Genomic DNA, 25645 nt, shown 5'->3' with positions numbered 1-25645 from the left:
ATTCACAAGGCATAAGGGCAAGCCAGAGATTGAATAGATTGGTTAAAGGCAAATGTGCATGTTTTGTAACAGGTCTGAACAATGCATTTGTCTAATTCACTGAATCCTATGTATCTATTTCCAAATGTATCTTCCCAAGCTCTCAAGGAATTATATATTAGCTGGTATTACATTAGTATTTGTTTTTAATGAAATTTGCCCTTATAAGATTGTAATAACCGACAAGTGGAAAATAGGATATTTTGACAAAAGGTGAAAGTTTTCTCCAGAAGCACCTAGTCCTGATAAGCTTGATATATAAAAGGTTGTGGTTTCTACGCCTCTCATTGAAGAGACAAGAAAGGAAATCAAAGAGATGACACTTTGGGTTTGTCTCTGGCTGCCTTACTAACAAGAAACACCAAAAACAGTTCTCTCATTTCTGAACATTTTTCTGAATAGGATAACTTACAGAAAACAGAACCACAATCACCTAGTTTTTTTCCCAAACAAGTTTTCCATTTTTAAGATAAGAATGAAGCGATAGATGTATCAGTTGCTTCAGAATATTTCGCATCTAGGATGAGATATCTCAGATAGTAGAGAAGGGAGAATTTTGAATATAATAGAAACTACATAGAATTGACATCAAACACGTACTCATGCATATATACATATTCATATCCAATTAGGCAGCTAAAAAGTCAATAATCCTCTTGCTTCTGTAGTTTAATTAAAATCTCTCATTTCAAAATGCAACATTTAGAGATAACATCAGCTGTTCCTCATGAAGTAGAGAAACGTGTTTTCAGAAGGGGGTGTCCAGGGGTGAAGAAGGCAGCAACAATGAAGCGGTCAACAGAAACTTACATCCATGGACCAAGCTGTTAGGGCCTCAATATACTAAGGTTTAGAATTCCATTTTGTTTCCCCAGAAAGGAGAAAGGGCACTGGAAATGACTCCTTGTGTTACTGTATTAGTGGCGGGTCATTTTGACTCCATGATTAAATGGATTGAGGTGTGCGAAAGCGGTAAAGGGGAGGGGCTAAACGGGGATTATGGGTTAAGGTGTACTGCTACTTTAAAATTATGCATGCCTGGCCCCATCCAGGTCCCTCCCACTGCTTGAAGCACCTGCTGGAAGCCTGGGGAGTTCAGTTCCAGGCGGGCCACCAAGCAGACTGCGCTCTGAGTTTCAGGTAACCAAGTGTTTGCCGTGCAGAATACTTTACTTGGGCACCCACGTCTTCCTTGCAGAATTCCTGCTGCTGTGGCCTATTTGCTAAGAGTAACCCGGGGGTTACCGCAGCGTTGCCAGGCAACGAGGGACAGCGGTCCTGTGAAGAGCCATTTGTCACACTGAGGGGACTGGTTGAAATGCAATAAAGAGATGGTAATTCAGCCTATTTATCAATACAATTACTTACACAGTATTAGGGGTCCATATTTAACCTACAAATACATAGTCATAGGAGGAAACACGAACACAAACGTTTGCTAAATACTAAGGCATAGGACAGACAGATGGTGTTGGGTTTCTAATCAGCTTTCCTGTGAGCTTAAAGTTGCTGCACATGCTGGGTTGGGGGAAAGGCCCAAAGCGCTTTGCCAGCTTTATTTCGGACATCTGTAAGTTAGCTGTGTGCTACAACATAAGGTGCCCGTCTAAAGAAAATCTATGCAATTCTTTACCTTGTTAAGTAGATAGTGCTAATTCCCTGGGGTAGAGTAGCACTCTTAAATTGCTGTGTGGTGAAATGTATTCACAAGAAGTATATGTGTATCCGTGTATAACTATACATGGGAAACTGGTTGTCCTGGGCACTTTCAAAGTGTCTGATTTGCCCCATACAAAGGTTACCTAACCAAAGAATAAGTGTTTTCCTCTAGACAGTGTGTTTCAGAATGTTTTTGCTCTTTGAGAAGTTCAGTAATGTTTCTCATGGGGGGCTCACAGTCCGCAGGCTTGGGATGAACTTAAATTTTAAAGAGGTAGCAGCTTTTCCTTGACACTTTGTTTTTGATTCCCAGACACCAGCTGCTACTCATGTCTTCACCGTTGCTAAGAACGTCTGTGGTATTACCTCAGTGTGAAAACGTGTCTGCAGCTTCCCGAAAATGGAGTATCTCAACGTTACTTAAAGCACCCTGCTTTAAAGTGTTGCTGGCAGGCGGCATTGGCCTTATTATTTATTTAGGAATGCTTTATCAGGAGGAGAATGCTTTTTTGTGAACATGAGTCGCCTGGCTCTTTCACCGGGCTTCCGCTTCTTGTCCCACGTCATTGCAACATTGACCTTTGCGTATTTCGCTGCCATCTCGCTGGCTGACTCACAGGGCCTTTTCCCGAGGCTGGAGAACGTGGGAGCTTTCAAGAATGTTTCCATCGTGCCACCCCAAGCAACATGTGGGCTCCCAGGCCGCAGCACTTTTTGTCAGAGCTCCACTGCTGCCGCCAGTCTGCAGTTCTGTACCCAGCGGATGTGCATCCAGGACTGCCCATACAGGTCTTCACCGCCCGGCCACATCGCCCTGTTCTCCGCGGGCCTCGGGAGCTGCATCACCGTAGACAAGCGTGATCTGTGTCCCAACGCTCAGAGCAATTCCACAAGTTTTATTTTTGGAAATCACAAGAATTGCTTTTCTTCTCCTCCTTCTCCAAGGCTGGCGGCATCATTTACTCTAGCTGTGTGGCTGAAACCTGAGAAGGAAGGTGTAATGTAAGTAGTGGAGTGAGTGTAAGCTTTCCTAGGGGTCCTGAGCCATAGTAGTGAAGACTTGCAACACGAATCCTTAAACTAGAAAGGAAGGCGAACGCTGGAATCCATGCAGTTGAAGACCAGTTGCTATGGCCGTCTTCCTGTTTAAGTTTACATTGCAAATATTGTTTTCCCAAATTTACAGTTGTTTCTCCTTTCCATGGATGAAGCGAGCCCTCAAAAAAGAATATGTTAAGATAGCTTCCTTGCAGACAGACGTGTTTACACGTGTCTCATGTATTCCCTGGTCGTTTAGCCAAACCTTTGGTCTTGGCCTTCAGAGGCTCAGCCAGGCTCAGTGTGAGCTTTACAGTGCACGGGCTAGTAGTACAAATAATTGATATTTCCTAAGTCTTGATCTAGGTTTTTATAAACAACCTGCTCCTGCTGGAGTATAAAATTTTCATCAGGCAGATGGCTCTCTAAGGGCTTAGGACTGTCTTTAATTCATCCGTATTTTCCCAGGAAGAGGTGTTTGTTTGACTCATGGAAGATGCCCAATAACATGAGTTGAATAAATGAATAATCCTCTAACTCGGAAAGGATACAGCTTTTTGCCCTTTGCCTCGTTGTGTCTCCTGTTTGGAAATATATAGATAAGCATAAAAGAGTCCCAATAGATTTTATGCCATCGATCCCAGTAGTAATGCCTTCAGTGAGTTTGTAGTGGGGCTTTGTCATTTTTTGTTTATATAATCACTTGGTTTTCATTCTGTAATGTTTTCTAAAACTGCCATCTCATGTGTTTTCCCTAAGTATTTAGGGCCGATCTGGAGATTTGAATAAGTAAGGAAGTTTTGAGGCACTTTTTGTTTATCGTTTGTCTTCCTGTAGAGCTTTTGGCTCTCCCCCTTGTGACAGTTTCTTTGTTTGAGAGCGTTAACCAAATATCTAAAAACTTGTGAAACAAACCAGAAAAGTCTTATAATCTTATAAGCAAATATGACTTAAATGTCTTTGGTGTTTAGTTTTAATTTGCCAAGTGAAAGTCGGCATTTTTCTTCATGTGAAGTGAGAATGATCACAAAGCATTATTTCTATTTCTGTGTCATCCCTAAAAGAAAACCCTGTTTTCTTACTGTTTGAAATGTCAGTAAAGCCAACCTACTCCGTTTATGTAAAGAATGTCCAAGAATTGTCTGTTGGCAAATATGGCTGGGAAAAACTTTTTTTTTTTTCCCCAAGTGCCCCCTCCCCCTCCCCAGGAGATCTGTCTCTACCAAATTCTTCTCTTATTGGTATCATTTAGTATAAATACGATAGAGGGGTATTGATAGAGGCAGTGGCACATGGTTTACGGTCTGGAGAGTTCCATGCATCAAGGTCGTTTTCATTCTCAAAACTAAAATAACTATGGGAATTGGGGGAATTTCGGGGTGTTTGCACTAGATAAGTAAAACAAACAAAACATGGATTATCCAATTATTGTTTATCCAGGAGCAGAATAAATCCAGTTCCTAAATATTTTGCTACCTGCCTTCCTTTCACATTCATTATCTACCAAAGCTAGTATGTTTACAAGCAAACAAAATAGCAAGGAAGATAATCAATAACATATTAAGAAATGCATTTTCAGTAAGCTTGGGAAAATAAGCCTGCATTTGGCAAATACATTCTTGAGTAATGGTCACATTTTAACTTGTTGGTTTAAACTCAAGTGAAACGAATGCAGGCAAACTCTTCTTGGACCTTAGACATCTTATGGCAGGGGGTAAAGAGACAACTCTTTTCATCCCAGTGATTTAAAAATATCTATCCACCAAAGGGTTAAAAAAACACAGAATTTCTATGAAGCCTTATCTCTACTTTATATAAAACCTTTATGCCAATCTATTTGCCTATGTTAAAAAATATACTTGTTCTCATAACTTTATCACGAAATACATGTACAAAATCTAGGAAGACCAGTAACAGTGAAATAGTAACTGGTAAGCGTTCTCCAATCTTATTCTTACCTCTTAACTCCACAAAAGAATAAATGCAAGTGAGAAGCAATAATTTGTGGAAAACGTAACCTGTAAGGAAAGTTTTAAAACATCTTTAGTAATTATTCTTGGTTTTCCCCATCTTATCTTTGCCTCTTTGATACTTTCTCTTCTTGATTTGGTCATTGACACATCATTTCTTGAGAGTCTGCTCTATATTAGGCTCTGCTTTGTTCTCAGAAAACTCATGACTAATGGGAAGACAGATGGATCCGTGTCATTACATTAAAAAATGTTTATTTATTTTGAGAGAGAGAGAGTGAGAGCGCGCATGCACGTGCACAAGTGGGGAAGGGCCAGAGAGAGAGGGAGAGAGAGAATCCCAAGCAAGCTCTTCCACTGTCAGTGCAGAGCTCAAACTCATGAACAGTGAGATCATGACCTGAGCTGAAATCAAGAGTTGGAAGCTTAACTGACTAGGCCACTCAGGAGCCCTGTATCAGGGTCATGACTGAGGCAGCAAGTGAATACCAAGGAAGGCCCTTTAAGCAGTCTTCAGCCAGGAAGAAGGGTATTCCACGACCAGGCATAATCATGGAGATGCTGAGCTGAGTAGGAGGCAACTGGGTGAAGAAAGGGAACCAGACTCCTCCAGCATCTGATGAAATTCTCCTCCCTGAGATGTGCCACCTTGTTGAGTTCTTGTCTGTGACATGTAGGCTGATGGGCATCTTTCAGAGCTAGTCATTTGGGGAGATGTTAATGGCTAATGTCAGGGATATTTGTCTTTAAATAACAGATCTTTGGGAATAATCCACTCAGGAGGCTATAAGCAAGCATTTATAATATTCTGCTAAAAAGTTGAGTTGCTGCATTGAATGTGATAGGAGTGAGCTTAAGTTCATAACAGTTTCTGTTCAGTGTCTGGTAATATGCAATGGTATAATTAACTTAAAATAACTTATATTAAACACAAATTAACATAGAAAATAAATATTTATAAAAACACCATCTGTCGATTTAAAGGGATGGGATAAGTGTGCCACTGTGGTAAGGATAGAAGTCATTTTTAAAAAATAGTTGGATAGTTGGCCTGACAGAAGACCTAGAAAGTTCTTGAAAATTCTTCTTTTTTATCAAAATATGATTTCACTGTGTTCTGTAGAAGATTGTATGACCTTTAATCCAAGATCATCAACGTTATCTCAGTGTCTCAGTTGGACTGTGTGGCCATGAGAGCCAGCCGGTCCTCTTACAGACACTGGCTTTGACTTCTGGCCAGTCAATGAGGAAGTAAGAAGAAGCTGTAGTTGTCCATTCTCCATTTCATCATGGGAATTAAATAGAGCACTTCTGACTTCAGGGCTAGCAGTCTATGGACACTAAATTCTCTTTGCATTAAAAAAAAGAGAGAGAAAGATTTGCACTGGTGACTCAATACCCAAGCCGGACGTAGCGTAGCGTGCTGCTTCCTATAAAAGAAATAGCAGAAGACTAATGAGCCAATAGGCTAAATGTTGGTTTTGCAGGATGACTCAACCACTGTCGTTTCCACCATTAATCTCTAATAAAGGGTGTTGAGGTTCTGGGGAATATACTGTAAATAAAAATTCCATTTTAAAAAAATTGAAATTAAAGGGCTTCTTAATTGGAGTAAAACTTGGCTCTGTGTAGAATGGCATTCAGGCACTAATTCACAGTGCACCTTCTGAGTGGGGTTTTCATGCCGCCGTAACTGCACAATTGCCTTCGCATGTCTTTTGGTTGGATGCTGACCTTTTCTCTTTTCTGGTTGCTTCCTAAGGTGTGTTATAGAAAAGACGGTGGATGGGCAGATTGTGTTCAAACTTACAATATCTGAGAAAGAGACCATGTTTTATTATCGCACAGTAAATGGTTTGCAGCCTCCAATAAAAGTAATGACACTGGGGAGAATTCTTGTGAAGAAATGGATTCATCTTAGTGTGCAGGTGAGTAAAATAAAAAATATTTAACATTTGGTTAAACACGAGGATCCGTCTTCCTTTCTTTCCTTACATGGCATCTCCCCACAAGATCTGAAGCAGTATTTTTAGATTTCATTTACGTGTAAATGACAACTAAAGAAAAATAACATTTAAATGACCTAATGATGTATCGCTTGATAGTCTGGCATTTCCCCCCTCACCACTGCTGTGAAAACTCCCACAGAAGCTTAGGACAATGCTCTTTGGGATGATGACAACCTCAGGGAATTTTTGTTTTATTTGGTTAGTATATTTTGCTAAACAATGTGGAAGGGCTCTTTCAGTGCCTAGTACTAATTTTACCAGTCATGGCAGCATTCCCGTCCCCCTCCCCCCCAGCCTGGCTGTCTTTCCCAGATAGCATCTGATGATGTGAGTGAAATTTGGCTGTTGCATTAAAATGCTGACCTTAGAACTAATGAACTTTACACTTCAAACACTCAGAAAGTGTTATATTATTACTTTAGTTGTCAGCCACAGTTTGTTTTAGCCTTAGAAGCTGTTAAAGGCTGAGAGAACTGTGAGCTATCTGGTATTTTACAGTTCCTGGGAATGCAGACAGAGTGTATCCTTTTTTTGTTTTTTGTTTTTTTCTCCAGGGTACTGGAATGGCCCAATGTGGCCAAAAGTCATCCTTGTCTTTCACACCAGAGGTCCCGTGTGTGTAGTCCCAATTCCTCGTACTCACAGGAGTGGCCAAATAGGGGTTCGTGCAAACCCCATTCACACTAGAGGATAATTGTACCCTTATTCTTTTTTTTAAGTTTGTTTGTTTGTTTGTTTATTTATTTATTTATTTATTTATTTATTTATTTATTTATTTAGAGAGAGGGAGAACATGAGCAGGGGAGGGAACAGAGAGAGTGGGAGAGAGAGAATCCCAAGGAGCTTTGTGCTGTCATCTTGCAGCCTGACATGGGGCTTGATAAACTGAATCATTAAATCATCACCTGAGCAGAAACCAGGAGTCAGATGCTGAACCAACTGAGCCACACAGGCACCCCATACCCTCATTTTTTTTTATTGAAATGATCTTTGATTTCTCACACTGTTCTTGCAGCCTGAAGCAGTTATCAAGTAGACTTCCTTAGAGGGCCTTGAGAATTGTTATTTGGGTTTTAAAGTTTATTTCATCACAGATATCATTCTTGAGGATTTCAGTACACTTTGTGACATATCTTTGTTTTGCCTGATTATAACTGTGAAGTTCTGTCATGCCTTTGCGTAGTACATTAAAGGCCTTAGGAAGAAAATTTAAAATATAAATGCAAAGAGGTAACAATGATTGATTTCTACAGGAAGGTATTGACAAAGTAATATCAAATCAGGGTGTTTTGCCTTATGTACTTGGCTTTTACTTAGCATATGGGTTTATCAAAGGCAGTTGGCAGGGGGCAACATTCCAGAGCACTAGGGTTTGGAGGGTAAGTCATGTCTGGTTATAAGGCCCTGTCTATAGCACATGATGGGTTCAATCTGGTGGTGTTTACTTCTCATTTGTTTGGTAGTTACAGATAGGGGACTAATTTGTTCTATATCTTGAAATTGTCCATTTCCCCCACTGACCAGTGCAACAGAATTGGTTTATAATGTTAAAAATAGGAAAATAGAAACTGTTGAAGAAGATGTCAAATAGATAATGTTGGTTACGTATCTTTGTATAAACAATTGTTAAAAAATGTTTTTTGTTTTTTTTTTACTTCCCTTTATTTTGCTTTATCTGTGAAACTGCCATGTTTTGGCAGGCAATAGTACATTAAAAGCTTTACAAAAGAAAGTTTAAAATCCAAATGTGAAAAGGTAACCATGACTGAATTACTCTCCTAGGAGTAAAATGCTCTTAGAGTGCCTTTTGAAATCAGCATTATCATTTCAATACATGTCAAATATGAGTCATTTCCTAGTTTAGGCAAAAATTTCTTTATAAATCATTAAGTCGTTCCCTTCTTTAAAGAAAAGGTTAAAGTCCTTATGATTTAATGAGACTGCTTTATTTCATATCTGTTTGACTATCAAGAGAAAACTTGTCCTCTCCAATTTGTATATTTCTTTTATTTTTATTTTTGCATAAGTTTCCCCCATTCTTCATTTTACATTAAAACTATGAAGTGGTCATAAAACATTAGAAAAACCATATCGATCAGTCACGGTTCACCTGGCATTTTTTAGTGGATTTGGAGACACCCAGCATTATGAGAATCTGGGTTCATTCAAATGAAAATTAGAGTGATTATTGACTCTAAATCAGAGATCTGCATAGGCTTCCTTTAAATTTGACATCAGTTTGAATACATTTAAGATGTTATGAAATTTATAATAATTCATATTATAGATGTTTAAAAAGGAACATGCTCATTCTTTAAAGGGTGTTATAGTGTAGTACGGAGGATAAGAGATCAGAATTAGGGATAATTTATTCAAGTAATACTACTCGGTCGTCTTAACAAAGCCATTTGACTTAGTTTCCTTACTTATGTGATATGAAGTTTGGACTAGGTGATAAAGGGAGGCTTCCCTGAATTCTTTCTGAATGTGCATAAAGGAGTAAGTGGAGTGTGAAGTGAGGCACAGTTGAAGTACAAAAAGCTCTTGAGTGGGGCGCCTGGGTGGCTCAGTTGGTTAAGCATCTGACTTCTGCCCAGGTCATGATCCCACGGTTTGTGAGTTTGAGCCCTGCTTCGGGCAAGCTCTACCATGCTTCGGGCAAGCTCTGTTTCTCTTTCTCTCCCTCTCTCTCTCTCTCTCCCCCTCCATTCACTTATGCCCTCTTTCTCAGTCTCTAAAAAATAAAGGAAAGAAAGCTCTTGAGTTGTGTGGGGTTGTCTAGATGGTGACAGAGCCTGCTCTGTGAGCTTACCATCCGGCTTATGCTTTTCTCTGCTTCCCCATGCTGTCTAGCATTCATAGAGAAACATTTTTTTTGGTAGATTTTCTGGCCAAGATATGGACAAAAGCAGTTTCCAACTCTGTCACTGTATACCTGCAAAGAATATGTTATAAAATGTAACTCGCTGTTGCATTATTATATAGTACATCCAAATTCTGTTTGATTTGTGAATTAGAGATTTCTATCATGCTGGGCATAAGATAGAGCACATAATCGATAATCCAGTTTAGTCTCATTTCGGATTGCAAATCTAATTAATGTGTATGCATATTTTTACTCATCTTCCAATATGGTCATAAAGCAATGAACTTATATGGGATGTGCATGTGCATGTGTGTATATGTGTGTGTAAAAATAAAACACCTTTACTCATAAAATTGGCTCAGAAACCAGAATTTAACTTACAAAGGGCTAGTGACATAAAATTAATGAACAGGTCTGACCTTACACCTTACCTCGGACAGTTCACTCAGTATCAGCTTTCCATCAGTAAAATCAGAATTTTAATTTCCCAAATTCAGAAAACAGAAATGAGTTTTAAATAATTAAATCCCTGGGCAAAAAAGATGCCAGGAAGAGGCAGACATACTGAACATTGGAGGTCTAGTTTCTTAAACAAAAGATGCCCGATGTTATAGTAATGGATCTAACAGCTTTTATTCTAGAACTAGCATTTTGAAGCTTCAACCTGTTGGAAAATGATTAGTTTTTAAATTAATATTCATTCAGGGACTTGAATCTGACACGATTGCCAATTTAAATTTCACTTTGGGGTTTAATATATTGGCTATTTCAAATTATATCAAGCTGAAATTCGTTATGTCATATTTTTTGTACTAAACCTGGAAAAAATCAATTCAGACTTTTTATTATCAAATGGGGAACACTGATAACATTAGCAGATTTTTTAAAGCTTAGTTTTCATATTGAATCAGCACGTGCTTCTAGTTCTTGCGAGAGATCTCTTTTGATTTTCTTTCTCAAAAAGAAAGTTTTGAAATACCTGAAGAATTTTACTTCCACAGTTCGTTATGGGTTGGTAGGTGAGACAACTTAACAGCATGCTCACATTTAGATGCCTATCATTTAAAAGTAGAAACTCAGTTTTTCTTATGAAAATACTGTTTTCCCTTAAACAGTTCCACATATTTCATAGGACAAATAGCATCAAAGAACCATCAGTATAGAAATCTTTCACTAATTATGCTGAAATACAGTAAAGCAATTTATAATTTGAAACTGATGAGATACTGCAACTCTGGAAGCAAGAAATGTTTTAGCAGGGAGGTTATATGCATTTTCTATGCTCTTTTTGAAGGCTCCTTGAGACCCTGACAGTTCAAGAGCCAAAGACGGTTCTAGCCACGGTAATGTGAAAAAGAGCAGTTCTAATCTAATACAATGAAGGAAAGAATGCATGGTAAATCAAGTTTTTGGAATCAATAGATGAAGAATAGGGGGTTCATAATCACTGTTTGTTCATGAAATACGTTCTTTTGATTTATGTATTCAATCTGAAAAAGGAAAACTATTGATAGTTCTGAAGAAAAAGAAAATGCAATTTAGCCAACATTTGCGAGAATAGATAAACCAAGTCTCTCAATTAATCTCTGCGGTGTATGCCCATGTGCACACTTTATCAAGGTATTCCCATGTCTCTATTGATTGAGGGAACATAGAATGTCCATGCAACCTTATGGAAGCTTCCTCATTCAGTTCAGTAAGCTCTGTGCACTGGGATTCTCATGGGAATACCACCTCAATTCTCATCCCCAAAGACTCTCAATCCACATTGTTTCTTTAATAATTTCCAAAGTTTTACCTATAAGTGTCGATGCAAATGTTAAACATTGCTTATTTGTGCAAAGCCTTCTGTTTGTATCCAGCCAGCCGAATGCCACCTGAGTTAGTTGAACAGTTTTAGTTATCTAAAACTAATTACATATTCATTGAATTTACCAAATTATATTTTAGAATAATCTGTTAAAAATGCTGATAATAATAGCTGCCATTGAGCACCGATTGTATGTACTGTATTAAACATGGTATATGGTTAAATTTTAAGTGCTAATAATAGTTCTGTGCCATTGGCTTATCTCCACTTCAGAGATGAGAAAAATGATCCTTGGATAGGTTAAGTTAGATTTATAGTCTCTAGTTTTTCTGATCTTTAGCTAAAAATATAAATTGCCATGAACCTAGGTCACTATGATGATCTAAGGAGTAGTTATTTGAATCCCCTTACCTAAAAAACAAAGAACTGAAGACATATTTGTAAAATAAATATAAATTGTTTTTCTTCCCGTTTGTTGTAATGTAAATATTTGTAATGCTTCACATATGGACATGATTTGTACAAATAATTAAAATCAATGTATTTTACAACTATATCACTCATTGCGACAAATGGTTTAAATGTACAACAGCGTGTAATTTTATAAAAAGTTCTGCTCTATATGTCTATGGTTTATGACAGTCAGGAATGACTTCAGTGGGTTAAAGAAAGAATATCCCATTTAACTCATCCTGCTCACCTGATCCATGACATGCAGAACCAAGACTTGTTGTGATCCAACAAAATAAAAAGGAGGGATTCTTTCCACTTGATTATGGAGAGAGGTGAAACCATCCAAGTAAAAATTATTCTCTGTACATTTTTGCATGTGACTTTAAACTACAATATTTAGTCAGAAGGCAAGGCTTTAATTGTTGACATTTTACTTAAAAACTGTGCAACCTTAAGGAAAATCATGTAACTCCTCAAAATGTTACCTGCCCATTAGAAATTGTGAACAAAGATAAACCCCAGCCTATTTGGCTTACACTATAAATGTGACATGTAAAGAAAATAATGCTTGATAAAGCATATTATAGTCTGCTATGATGGAGCTTACAGTCTATTAGGAGAAAAAGACAATCAAATAATCACACCAATGAAAGCAAAATTATAACTGTGATATGTTCTATGGGATCATATGAAGGACAATTTGATCATATCACTGAAGTCAAGGAAGGCTTACTTGAAGAAATTATATTAGACATGTGTATTAGTGTTCTAGGTCTGCCCTAAAAAAAGGCACCAACTGGGTAGCTTAAAACAAAAATTTATTGTAACACAGTTCTTGAGCTAGAAGTTTGAAATCAAGGTGTCCACACAGCCATGCATGCTTTCTCTATAACCTGTTGAGGAGTGTCCTTCCTTGCTTTTGGCTTCTGCTGTTTGCCAGCAATTCTTAGCTTTTAAAAGTTTTTTGTCCATTCATCTCTGAAGGAGAGAGACAGAGAGCAACTGGGGGAGGGGCAGAGAGAGAGGGAGACAGAGATTCCAAAGCAGGCTCCAGGCTCTAAGCTGTCAGCACAGCGCCTAACACTGGGCTCGAACTCACGAACCGTGAGATTATGACCTGAGCTAAAGTCAGACGCTTAACCAACTGAGCCACTGAGGCACCCCAGGAATTCTTAGCTTTAGATGCCTCACACCAAATCTCTGCCTCCATTATCACCTGGCCATCTTCTCTGCTTGTGTCAGTGTCTTCTCTTCCTATAGAGAGCCTACTTATATCAGATTAGGACCCACCCTAATTCAGTAAGACTTCATTTTAACTGATTGTATCTGGGAAGCCCCTATATCCAAAAAAGGTCATTTTTATAAGCGCTGGGCATTAACATTTCAATCTATCTTTGTGGGGGACACAATTCAGTGGATAATGAGATGTATTCAATAGAATGCATAGGATTCAACTAGGCAAAGAAAGTAGAGAACATTCTATACATGCATAGCAAATCACACAAACACCCTTTCATAAAAGAGAATATGTTCCATGTGAACAATTAAAAGGCCTGTATGGGTAGAATGCAGCAAAGCGGAACAGCATGTAAAATAAGCCAGAAGGTTTGGAAGAGGCTATATTTTAAAGAACATAGTTGGCCATGTTAAAATGTTTTTAGTGGGACTGTACTGAAATGTTTTATGTAAGGACCAGGAGATGGGAGGGGGGGAAGGGGAGGGAGGGAAAATGTATCACCTAAGCAGATGATCTTTTCATAAAAACCCCTTTGGTTTCAGTGAAGGAGAACAGTTTGCATGAGGTTAAGCATAAAAGGTTGTTAGGCTGTGCTCATGCTCCCAAGTGAGACAGAAGTATACCCTGAGCTATAATAATGATAGTAGATATTTAGAGACGTGGTCATGTTTGAGAGCTATTTGGGAATTTAAAATAAAGAACTTGTTGATGGAAGAAATTGGAGGTTAAGGGAAGGGAGTTCTGATAAATCCCAGATTTTAGGCTTGGACAATTGGATGGATATGTTTCATTTGCTTAAATAGAAACACTAGAGGAGAATCAGATTTTTGATACTTGGCACAAATGAGCTAGAATTCAGCTCAAGGCAATAATTCTCAATTATAGAAATCATTAGTATCGTAGAAACTTTAGAAAATATTTTGATGCCCATACTCCATTATGTCTTCGTTGATCTGGGGTGAGGGCCAAGTATTATTTATTCTTTCCCTCCTTCCTCCATGGATTAAAAAGTATGTATCAAAATAAAATAATCTGAATTCAAGACCGGAAATGATCAGGAAAGATGTCAGGAAAGATGCATTTGGAAAGTAGCATGTGAGTTAACTCTTGAAGCTAGATGGGATTTAAATAGGTGGAGAAGAAGAGGAAGGAAAAATTCTATAGACCAAAAGCAGGGGAACATTTCCTTGGAGATGAAAATATCAAAAGGTTTCACTAAGAGGGAAGGGTCTGAGTTTCTTAGAAAGATATACATCAAGTGTTAAATTAAAACAGGCTGAAAAAGATAGCTTAGAGGTTTACATAATGTTATGGAATTTTTTTTTTCCCTCCAGACCAGCAACCCATATATTTTCACCTGTTCCTAGTCCAATCTATTTGGTAACTACTATAAACCATTAGTATAGAAACAATGTGTGTGTGTGTGTGTGTGTGTGTGTGTGTGTGTCTATATATATATATATATATATATATATATATATATACACATATATATATATGTATATCAAAAAAATTAGCTAATGTGTGCAGAAAATCATTACACGTCACATTGTAATGTTTATCCTTTTCAAATCTGAATGTTATCAGTCTCCTATATCACAGCAAAAATTTAAACTCAATAAGTCCTTTCCTATGGAAAACACATCCAATCAAGATCTAAATCAAGCTGGGAGTAAATAAATATTTCAAGTTAGAAAGTGGTATTTGAAGAATTGACCATTTTTTCTTGCTTGAAAATGGCTGATTTTCAGTTAATAGGGCCAATAGCTCTAAATATATAGCCAATAGCTATAAAATACAAAAAGAAAATATATCTAAAATAGTACACATTATTACATATACTCCTAAAATTGAAAGTTGCTATAAAAAGGAGAGTATTTTCCAATGTCTGTGTATTTGTTTCAATGATCTCTAGTCTTGAAATGCCACTATGGTAATTCTGTAAAATTTGTAATGGTCAAAATTTGATGGTAGTGCTTTTTAAAACCTATCTTATTTAATGGAATTGTCATTTATATTATATCATTTTCATCTAAGAGCCAAATATAATAAGACAGATAATTTGTGCTTTTTTTTTTGTGGATAGGCATTTTTGTGCCCACAGGGCTAACTGATGCCTTCAGTTATACATGAACAATTACCACTAAAGTCAGAAAGAGAACAGTGTGCATATAACCTAGGGCAGAATTTGGCCTATGGTATGTATCACTTGGTAATGGAATGGAGAATATGACTTTATTTAAACATGGACTTTAATAGTTTTATTTTCCCATACTGTTTCCCTTGGTATTTCTCTCTCTAAAATATAACATTGAAGTGTTCCCAGCAGCTGCATTGCTCTGGATGCATAATAAAGGCATATGTTCAAGATACTAGTTTAGATATCCATAAGCCAAAAAAAGAATAGTTAAAATTAAAACAAATTAAGAAAACTTTCCCAAGAATGGAAAGGCTTTAATAGGTTTTTTAATCTTCTAATTAACTACAGCACTGAAAAATACTGATATTTATATATTATTTATATAATTGTATATGTATATTATAAGCGCTTATGTCAGAAAAAGCAATTTCATTCTACTTTCTAAAGCTTACATGAAATAATCCCTAAAAAATTGAATTGCATTTTCTAGAAGTAGAAAAATAATTGGATCAATTTTGTTTATGCTTGGTGTTCATGCTTCTCAATCTGGGGAGGAAGGAAAGGATGAAAAAAATGGGGGAAGCAACAGAAGGCATTTGTGTTGCAGGGTAGAGAAGGTGGATAGAGAGGAGCCAGGGGCCTGGGGAGACTCAGCCTCTGTCAATTTCATTGTAGCAGAGGTTGACCAAGAAAGTTCAGATTATGGGGGCGCCTGGGTGGCTCAGTCGGTCGAGTGACTGACTTCGTCTCAGGTCATGATCTCACGGTTCGTGGGTTCAAGCCTCACATCGGGCTCTGTGATAAGGGCTAAGAGCCTGGAACCTGCTTCGGATTCTGCGTCTCCCTCGCTCTCTGCCCCTCCCCCACTCACACTCTGTCCCTGTCTCTCTCTCTCTCTCTCAAATATAAATAAATGTTAAAAAAATTTGAAAAAAAAAAGAAAGTTCAGATTATGGACATATAGTATGTAGCTTTAAATTGTTTGTTTTCTGGGATACAAATCCCTTGTATTATCCTAATTGTACTAAGTTTGTTACATGGAGCCATTTTGGGAGTGTTGGCACTAAGGAATTTATAGAAAGGACTTGGCTTCAATGTTTGGGTTGAAAATCATGTAGAGATGCCCACCTTCCCCACCCCAACCCCACTCTCTGCCTAGTGACTCCCACTATGGTGCTATTCCTACTAGGAAGGAGGTGTGCCTCCAGGCCAAGGACAAAGCCTCCCTTCCCTAACCCTACTCCACACCCACTCCTTTATTGATCCATGCTAAGGCTTTGGGGAGCAGGAAGGGAACCATTCACGTGTGGCATCACAGGATCTGGCCCAGAGACTAGTCTCTGGGGACTCTCTTGCCCTCAGGTTTGCTCCATGCCCCCTCCCCCACCTCATCTGTGAGAGGTGCTCCTCCTTTTCTCAGGGAGCAGCCCCATGGCTCCAGTTGAAGATACCTGACGGAAAGGTTGGCACCTAACACCCATGGCTGACCTTTCCCTCTTTCCTCCTCCTACCCTTCCTCCCTCCTCCTTTCCTACAGCTCTCCTTCCCTCTCTGCTTTCCTTCCTTTCTCTTCAGGTCTGTGAGGTTGACTCTCCTAGAACAGGCTGTGACTCAGGGTTAGGTGATTTGGTGCTTTGTCAGGGGACCAGAGGACTGCCACCAGGCGAATGACTCACTTCCCCTGGTAGGGACAGCATGTGCAGTCTGCCTTAGTTCTTGTTGTCTGTGGCTGCTGGTCTGGTCACATCACCCCAGAGCAGGACTTCCTGCAGGTGGGTGGGGCCTTTGTGTTTTAAAGGGGGACTTCTCTGGCTTCTTCTGGAACATTCTCTTTTCCCAGACTTGGTTGAAAAGTGGGGTGGGGTTGTGGGAAAGTCTTGGCAGGCTTGGTATGTGCTCACTTCCTGGTTGTGCTTTAGTTGCCCTGAGCTGTGAGGGTCTGAGGGGCACCTCAACGGAGGCACAGTGGGCACAGGTAGGGCCGGAGACTATCAGGAGCAGGAGATACGTGGAAGTGTTTGATGCAAACATCTGCATTTTTTTTAAATATGAAATTTATTGTCAAATTGGTTTCCATACAACACCCAGTGCTCATCCCAACATGTGCCCTCCTCAATACCCATCACCCACTTTCCCCTCCCACCCACCTCCCACCAACCCTCAGTTTAGTCTCAGTTTTTAAGAGTCTCTTATGGTTTGCATTTTCTTTTCTTCAGGTCTGATGAAAGGGCCAGATGAGCAGGCAAAGAATAACAATAGGCAAGTGTAAGATTACTTTGAAATTAAAAAAAAGAGAAATGGAGAAAAGAGGAGAAAAAAGAAAAATGTTGGGGGGTGCCCATCTGAAATACAATATTCCCTAAAGGGGGCGCCCTATGTATTCCCCCCATGTTCAGTTTTCCTGGCCTGACAGAGCCCGCCTCAGCTCACTGTGGTGGTACACAGTCTAGTGCCCTAGAGCTCATTAGAAGAAGGCAAACAACCGTTGAGCAGAATTGGTATAGTCCAATAGGTCTACCATTTTCATGAGCACCTACAAGGTAGAAATGCCTGTACTAGCCTGGAATAGGCCCCTTAGATGCAGATACCTTGAAGCTATTTCTTAGAAGTGCCTCCCCAGCCCCCCCAAAATGTAGGGAGATAATAAAAACAAAGGATTGAGCTGCAAATGAGATGAACTCTGTGAGTATACATATTGGGACATATGCTATTATAATTTAATCCCCTAAAATGTCTGCAACAGTCTCAGGCAGAGCATCTTACAGTATGTGGGAAGAGGCTTTTGTAAATATTATAAAGAAGTGCAACCCAGAAATTTTGAAAACTGGGAAGCACTAAGCACGGAGAGGCCTGGTATAGATAATGCTCATCTATTTTTGTTTTTGTTTTTTATGTATTTATTTTGAGAGAGAAAGTGTGCATGCAAGAGAGGGAGGGTCAGAGAGAGAGAGGGAGGGGCAGAGAGAGAGAGAGAGAGAGAGAGAGAGAGAGAGAGAGAGAATCCCAAATAGGCTCTGTGTTATCAGCACAAAGCCCCATACAGGTACTTGAACTCAAGAACCACGAGATCATGACCTGAGACAGACTCACACATCAGACTCTTAACTGACTGAGCCACCCAGGTGCCCCTATGTTCTTGTTTATTTTTAGTTACATTAAAAAGAAAGATAATTCTAGATTCATAGGCACTTATGAGAAACAAACTAAGAGAGCCCATGTAGCCTTTATCCGTTTCCACCAGTGGTAATTGCACAACTATTGTACAATCCTGTGACCAGGATATTGACATTGATGCAATCCCCCTTCCCCATTCAAGTTAAATTACCTGTTTTTCTTGTACTGGTGCGGGTATAGTTCTGTACCATTTATCACATGTGTAGATTTGCACATCCACCATGGTCAAGATATAGAACAGAACCATCACTATGAGACTACCCATGTTGCCCTTTTATAAGTACTACCCACTTTGTTCCTTCCTTCACTGAAGCCCCAGATCCCTAACTTCTGGAAACCACTAATGTATTCTCCATTTCTAAAATTTTGTGTTTTCAAAATGTCATATATATGGAATCGCACAATATGTAACCTTTTGAGTTTTTTTCCCTTCAATGTAATTCCATGGATATTCATCTAAGTTGTTGAGATGTCAATGGTTAGTTCTTTTTTGTTGATGAGTGGGATTCCATGGTATGGTATTGATGAACCAGTTTAATCATTCACCCTTTGAAGGACATCTGGGTCGTTTCCAGTTGTTGACTGTTAGCAATACAGTTAACATAAACATTATATATGGGTTTTGTTAACATACATTTTTATTTTTCTTAGATAAGTGCCCAAGAGTGCTATTGTTGGGTTGTATGGCAGTTGCATGTGAGCGTTAAGAAACTGACAAACTCTTTTCCAAGGTGACTGTACCATTTAAAATTGTGACCAGTGATGTATGAATGATTCAGTTTCTCTACAACCTTGCTGGTACTTAATGTTGCTACTATTTTTATTTTAACCATTCTGATAGGTATGTTGTGATATCTCACTATGGTTTTAATTTGCATTTCCCCAATACCTAATGATGTTGAGTATCTTTTCACATGCTTGTTTGCAGTCTCTATATCCTATTTGTGACATGCCTTTTGAACATTTTCTAATTGTATTGCTTCTTTGTAGCTCCTTTTAAGAAAAATACTCTGGACAGAGTCTTTCACAGAACAAAAGTTTACGTTTTAATGAGGTCCAGTGTATCAGTCTTTTTTTTTATGGATCATGTTTTTAGAGTGAAGTCTATGGTTGTTCCGTTTTGTTTTATTTTGCTTTGCTTTGTTTTGCCTAGCCCTAAATCCTGAAGATTTTTGCCTATATTTTTTTCCAAAAGCATTTTGTTTTATTATTATTTATATATTTTTAATTTTAAGCCTGTGTTCCGTTTTGAGTTAATGTAGTAGGTGTGAGATTTAGATGGAAGGTTTTGTTTGTTTGCTAGTGGGTGTCCAAATAGTCCAGGAAAATTAGTTGGAAAGGGTATCCTTCATCCATTGATTTGTTTTTGCACATTTGTTAGATATCAGTTGGGCATTTTTGTGTGGGTCTATTTCTGGATTCTCTATTCCTTTTCATTAATCTACGTGTGTGTCCCTCTATCGATATCACGTAGTCTCGATTACTGTGAGCCTTAATATCTGGTAGAGTGACTCCTCTTACTTCCTTTCTTTCTTCCTTTTTCTTCTTTTTAAATTTTTTGTTTTACACTTTTCAGGGCCTGAGTCTTTCCATATAAGTTTTGGAATAAGTTTCACTATATTTGCAAAATGTCTTCTTCAGATTTTGGTAGCAATTACAGTTAAGTCTATAAATCAACTTGTAGTAAATTGGCATTTTTAACTATGCTGAATTTTCTAATATATAAACATGGTAAATAGCTCCATTTATTTATTTTTTGATTGCTTTTATCAGCATTTTATAATTTTAGTGTAAAGAGTCAGTACATGTTTTACTATTTATTCGTGTTTCATTTTCTTTAGAGTGACTGAAATTGGTCTTGTGTTTTAAATTTTGGTTTCCACATGTTTATTGTTAGCATATAGAAACATTATTAATTTGGGGGGGTTGATCTTATATTTGGGGACCGCACTAAACTGATTTATTCTGCAAGTTCTTTTATAAGTTTGGATTTTCTATATAGGCAATCATGTCATTTACAATTAGTGGCAACTTTATTTCTTTTCAATCTGTATAGTTTTTATTTCTTGTTGAAGTAGCTAAAATTTCTAGCACCATGTTGACAAAGTGATAAGAGCAAACATCCTTGCCTGGCTCCTAATCTTAGACAGAAAACTTTAGGTTTTTCATCATTAAGTATTATGTTAGCTGTAGATTTTTATACATGTTTATCAAGTTGAGGAAGTTTCCTTCTAATCCTAATTTATTGAGAGATTTTATTATAAATGTTGGATTTTGTCAAAGGTTTTGGTTGCATCAATTGATATGATCATGTGATTTTTCTTCTTTAGCCTGTTTTTTTATTATTATTTTATTTTTTAAATGTAATTTGTTGTCAAATTGGCTAACAATGTGTAAAGTGTGCTCTTGGTTTTTGGGGTAGATTCCCGTGGTTCATCACTTATATACAACACCCAGTGCTCATCTCAACAAGTGCCCTCCTCAATGCCCATCACCCATTTTCCCCCTCTCCCCCCACCTCCCCCTTCCACCCTCAGTTTGTTCTCTATTAATATGGTTGATTACAATGATTTTTCAAGTGTTGACCCGACATTACCTTCCTGGAATAAATCCCACTTGGTCATGATGGTAATTCCTTTTGTGCATTGTTGGATTTGATTTGCTAATATATTTTTGTGAGGATTTTTACATCTTTGTTCATGAGATCTGTAATTTTCCTTTCTTTTACTATCTTGTTATTAGGCTAATACTGTCTTCATAAAATGAGTTGGGAAGTGTTCCCTCCTTTTGTTTTCTAGAGTAGATTATGTAAGATTGGTGTTAATTCTTCCCTAAATGTGTCATAGAAGTCTTCAGATTTACACTGAAATTGTCTGGCCTTGGAGATCTCATTTTTGGAGTTTTAAATAAAGCTAGGATTCTTTAATAGTCACAAGAATATTTAGATTGTCTATTTCATCTTGTTTGGCTTTAGTTAGTTTGTAGTTTTCAGGGAATTGGTCCGTTTCTTCTCTGTTGTTTGATTTGTAATATTGTACATATTATCCTTTTATTATCCCTTATTATAATTTTACTGGTTATAGGATCTAAAATGATATTCCCTGTTTCATGCCTTTTCTTATATTTGTTTGTTATGCTAGCATTTTGTTAAGTCATGTTTATCAGTTTTATGGATATTTTTGAGAAACCAAATTGTCCTCTTGATTTGTCTCTGTTTTCCTATTTTTATTTCATGGATTTCTGATCTTATATTTATTATTTCCTTTCTTCTGCTTGCTTCAGGCTATTTTGCTTTTTTTTTTTCTAATTTCTTGAGGTAGGAACTTAGATTAACGTTTTAAGACCTTTTTTTTTTAAAAAAAATAACATAATATTTAGTTTAGTTCTGTAATGTGTAATTAAATTTAGTGTTTATTGTGATATATTTCCCTCCTCACACTATTTTGGCTGCATCCACATATTTTCCCCCATATTTTAGAATGTTGCATTTTAATTTCATTCAGTTGTATGTCTTTTTTATTTCCTTTGAAACTTCCTCTTGACTCATGGATTAATTAGACATATATTGTTTAGTTTCCAAGAACATGAAGATTTCAAAAATTATATTTCTGTTATTGATTACAAATTTGAATCCACTGTGGTCAAAGAATGCACTCTATGATTTCAATTCCATAAAATTTGTTGGGGTTTATTTTGTTTGTTTTTAATGGACCTAGATGTAGGTAGTCTGACTTCAAGAGTGTTTCATGAGAACTTGAGGGGCACCTTGGTGGCTCAGTCAGTTGAGTGTCTGGCTTCAGCTCAGGTCACGATCTCGTGGTTCATGAGTTTGAGCCCCACGTTGGGCTCTGGGCTGATGGCTCTGAGCCTTGAGCCTTCTTTAGATTCTGTGTCTCCCTCTCTCTCTACCCCTACCGTGCTCACACTCTGTCTCTCCCTCAAAAATAAATAAACATAAAAAAAAAGAGTGTTTCATGAGCACTTGAAATTAACGTGTATTCTGGTGTTTTGTGTAGCGTGTTTTATATATATATTATATATATATATATTACATATAGTAAATATAGTATATATAAAATATATGTTATATATACTAAATACATAATACACATTATATATAATTATAATTAATTATATAATTATAATTAATAATATAATCATATAATTAATTAAAATGTAATTAATATAATATGTAATATATATTATATATTAAGTATATTATATATGTAATATGTAATATGCATTATATGTAAAATATATGTAATATATGTAATATATATAATATATAATATACTGTATATATTTGTATATATTCTATATATCAATTTTCTATCTATATCAAACTATTGACCTACCTAATTTTGTAGATTTTATTTTTTTAGTTTATTTTACTTTATTTTTTATCTTTTTAAATTTACATCCAAATTAGTTAGCATATAGTGTAATAATGATTTCAGGAGTAGATTCCTTAGTGCCCCTTACCCATTTAGCCCATCCCACCTCCTACAAGCCCTCCAGTAACCCTCAGTTTATTCTCCATATTTATGAGTCTCTTCTGTTTTGTTCCCCTCCCTGTTTTTATATTACTTTTGTTTTCCTTCTTATGTTCATCTGTTTTGTCTCTTAAAGTCCTCATATGAGTGAAGTCATATGATTTTTGACTTTCTCTGACTAATTTCACTTAGGATAATACCCTCCAGTTCCTTCCACATAGTTGCAAATGGCAAGATTTCATTCTTTTTGATTGTCGAGTAATACTCCATTGTATATATATACCACTTCTTCTTTATCCATTCATCCATCGATGGACATTTGGGCTCTTTCCATACTTTGGCTACTGTTGATAGTGCTGCTATAAACATGGGGGTGCATGCATCCCTTCAAAACAGCACATCTGTATCCCTTGGATAAATGCCTAGTAGGGCAATTGCTGGGTTGTAGGGTAGTTCTATTTTTACTTTTTTGAGGAACCTCCATACTGTTTTCCAAAGTGGCTGCACCAGCTTGCATTGGCCACCAACAATGCAAAAGAGATTCTCTGCATCCTCGCCAATATCTGTTGCCTGAGTTGTTAATGTTAGCCATTCTTACAGGTGTAAGGTATTATCTCATTGTGATTTTTAATTTGTGTTTCCCTGATGATAAGTGATATTGAGCATTTTTTTCATGTGTTGGTTGGCCATCTGGATGTCTTCTTTGGAGAAGTGTCTATTCATGTCTTTTACCCATTTCTTTACTGGATTATTTGTGTTTTGGGTGCTGAGTTTGATAAGTTCTTTATGGATTTTGGATACTGACCCTTTATCTGATATGTCATTTGCAAATATCGTCTCCCATTCTGTCAGTTGCCTTTTAGTTTTGCTGACTGTTTCCTTCACCGTGCAGAAGCTTTTTATTTTGATGAGGTCCCAGTAGTTCATTTTTGCTTTTGTTTCCCTTGCCTCCAGAGACGTGTTGAGTAAGAAGTTGCTGTGGCCAAGATCAAAGAGGTTTTTGCCTGCTTTCTCCTCGAGGATTTTGATGGCTTCCTGTCTTACATTGAGGTCTTTCATCCATTTTGAGTTTCTTTTTGTGTATGGTGTAAAAAAGTGGTCCAGGTTCATTCTTCTGCATGTCACTGTCCAGTTTTCCCAGCACCACTTGCTGAAGAGACTGTCTTTATTCCATTGGATATTCTTTCCTGCTTTGTCAAAGGTTAGTTGGCCATACGTTTGTGGGTCCATTTCTGGGTTCTCTATTCTTTTCCATTGATCTGAGTGTCTGTTCTTGTGCCAGTACCATGCTGTCTTGATGATTACAGCTTTGTAGTGTAGCTTTAAGTCTGGGATTGTGATGCCTCCTGCTTTGGTTTTCTTTTTCAAGATTGCTTTGGCTATTCTGGGTCTTTTCTGGTTTTTCTAGCTCTGTGAAGAATGCTGGTGTTACTTTGATAGGGATTGCATTGAATATGTAGATTGCTTTGGGTAGTATTGACATTTTAACAATATTTGTTCTTCCTATCCAGGAGCATGGAATCTTTTTCCATTTTTTTGTGTCTTCTTCCATTTCTTTCATAAGCTTTCTATAGTTTTCAGTGTATAGATTTTTTCACCTCTTTGGTTAGATTTATTGCTAGGTATTTTATGGTTTTTGGTGCAATTGTAAATGGGATCAATTCCTTGATTTCCCTTTCTGTGGCTTCATTGTTGGTGTATAGGAATGCAACTGACTTCTGTGCGTTGATTTTATATCTTGCAACTTTGCTGAATTCATGAATCAGTTCTAGCAGTTTTTGGTGGAATTGTTTGGGTTTTCCATATAGAGTATCATGTGATGTGCGAAGAGTGAAAGTTTGACTTCCTTCTGGCCGATTTGGATGCCTTTCATTTCTTTGTGTTATCTGATTGCAGAGGCTAAGACTCCCAATACTATGTTTAATAACAGTGGTGAGAGTGGACATCCCTGTCTTGTTCCTGACCTTAGGGGGAAAGCTCTCAGTTTTTCCCCATTGAGGAAGATATTAGCATTGGGTCTTTAATATATGGCTTTTATGATCCCGAATGTTCCTTCTATCCCTACTTTCTTGAGGGTTTTTATCAAAAAAGGATGCTGTATTTTGTCAGATGCTTTCTCTGCATCTATTGAGGTCAAATGGTTCTTGTCCTTTCTTTTATTGATGTGATGAATCATGTTAGTTGTTTTGTGGATATTGAACCAGCCCTGCATCCCAGGTATAAATTCCACTTGGTTGTGGTGAATAATTTTTTTAATGTATTGTTGGATCTGGTTGGCTAATATTGTGCTAAGGATTTTTGCATCCATGTTCATCAGGGAAATTGGTCTATAGTTCTTTTTAGTGGGGTCTCTGTCTCCTTTTGGAATCAAGGTAATGCTGGCTTCATAGAAATGTTTGGAAGTTTTCCTTCCATTTCTATTTTTTTTTTTTTTTTTTGGAATACCTTCAAGAGAATAGGTGTTAACTCTTCCTTAAATGTTTGGTAGAATTCTCCTGGAAAGCCATCTGGCCCTGGACTCTTGTTTTTGACAGATTTTTGATTACTAATTCTATTTCCTTACTGGTTATGGGTCTGTTCAAAATTTCTATTTCTTCCTGTTTTAGTTTTGGTAGTGTATATGTTTCTAGGAATTTGTCCATTTCTTCCAGATTGCCCATTTTAGTGGCATATAACTGCTCATAATGTTCTTTGTGTTATGTTAGTATTGTTTTGATTTCTGCTGTGTTGGTTGTGATCTCTCCTCTTTCATTCTTG

The 25645-nt window shown here is 37.4% G+C and overlaps 1 protein-coding gene across 1 annotated transcript in view; it reads left to right on the top strand.

Moving 5' to 3' along the window:
• Positions 1–25645, top strand: part of USH2A (usherin) — a 773795-nt gene that overhangs the window by 34157 nt on the left and 713993 nt on the right. Inside the window, exons 4-6 of the mRNA XM_045048458.1 lie at positions 1092–1373; positions 2012–2700; positions 6469–6634. Of these exons, the coding sequence (XP_044904393.1) occupies positions 2216–2700; positions 6469–6634 (651 nt within the window). The 5' untranslated portion in view covers positions 1092–1373; positions 2012–2215. The remainder of the gene's footprint in view (positions 1–1091; positions 1374–2011; positions 2701–6468; positions 6635–25645) is intronic.

The sequence above is a fragment of the Felis catus genome, chromosome F1 (assembly GCF_018350175.1).
Source record: "Felis catus isolate Fca126 chromosome F1, F.catus_Fca126_mat1.0, whole genome shotgun sequence".
Taxonomy (NCBI): domain Eukaryota; kingdom Metazoa; phylum Chordata; class Mammalia; order Carnivora; family Felidae; genus Felis; species Felis catus.
Note: the sequence above shows the minus strand (reverse complement) of the source record. Positions and strands in the feature narration are given on the sequence as shown.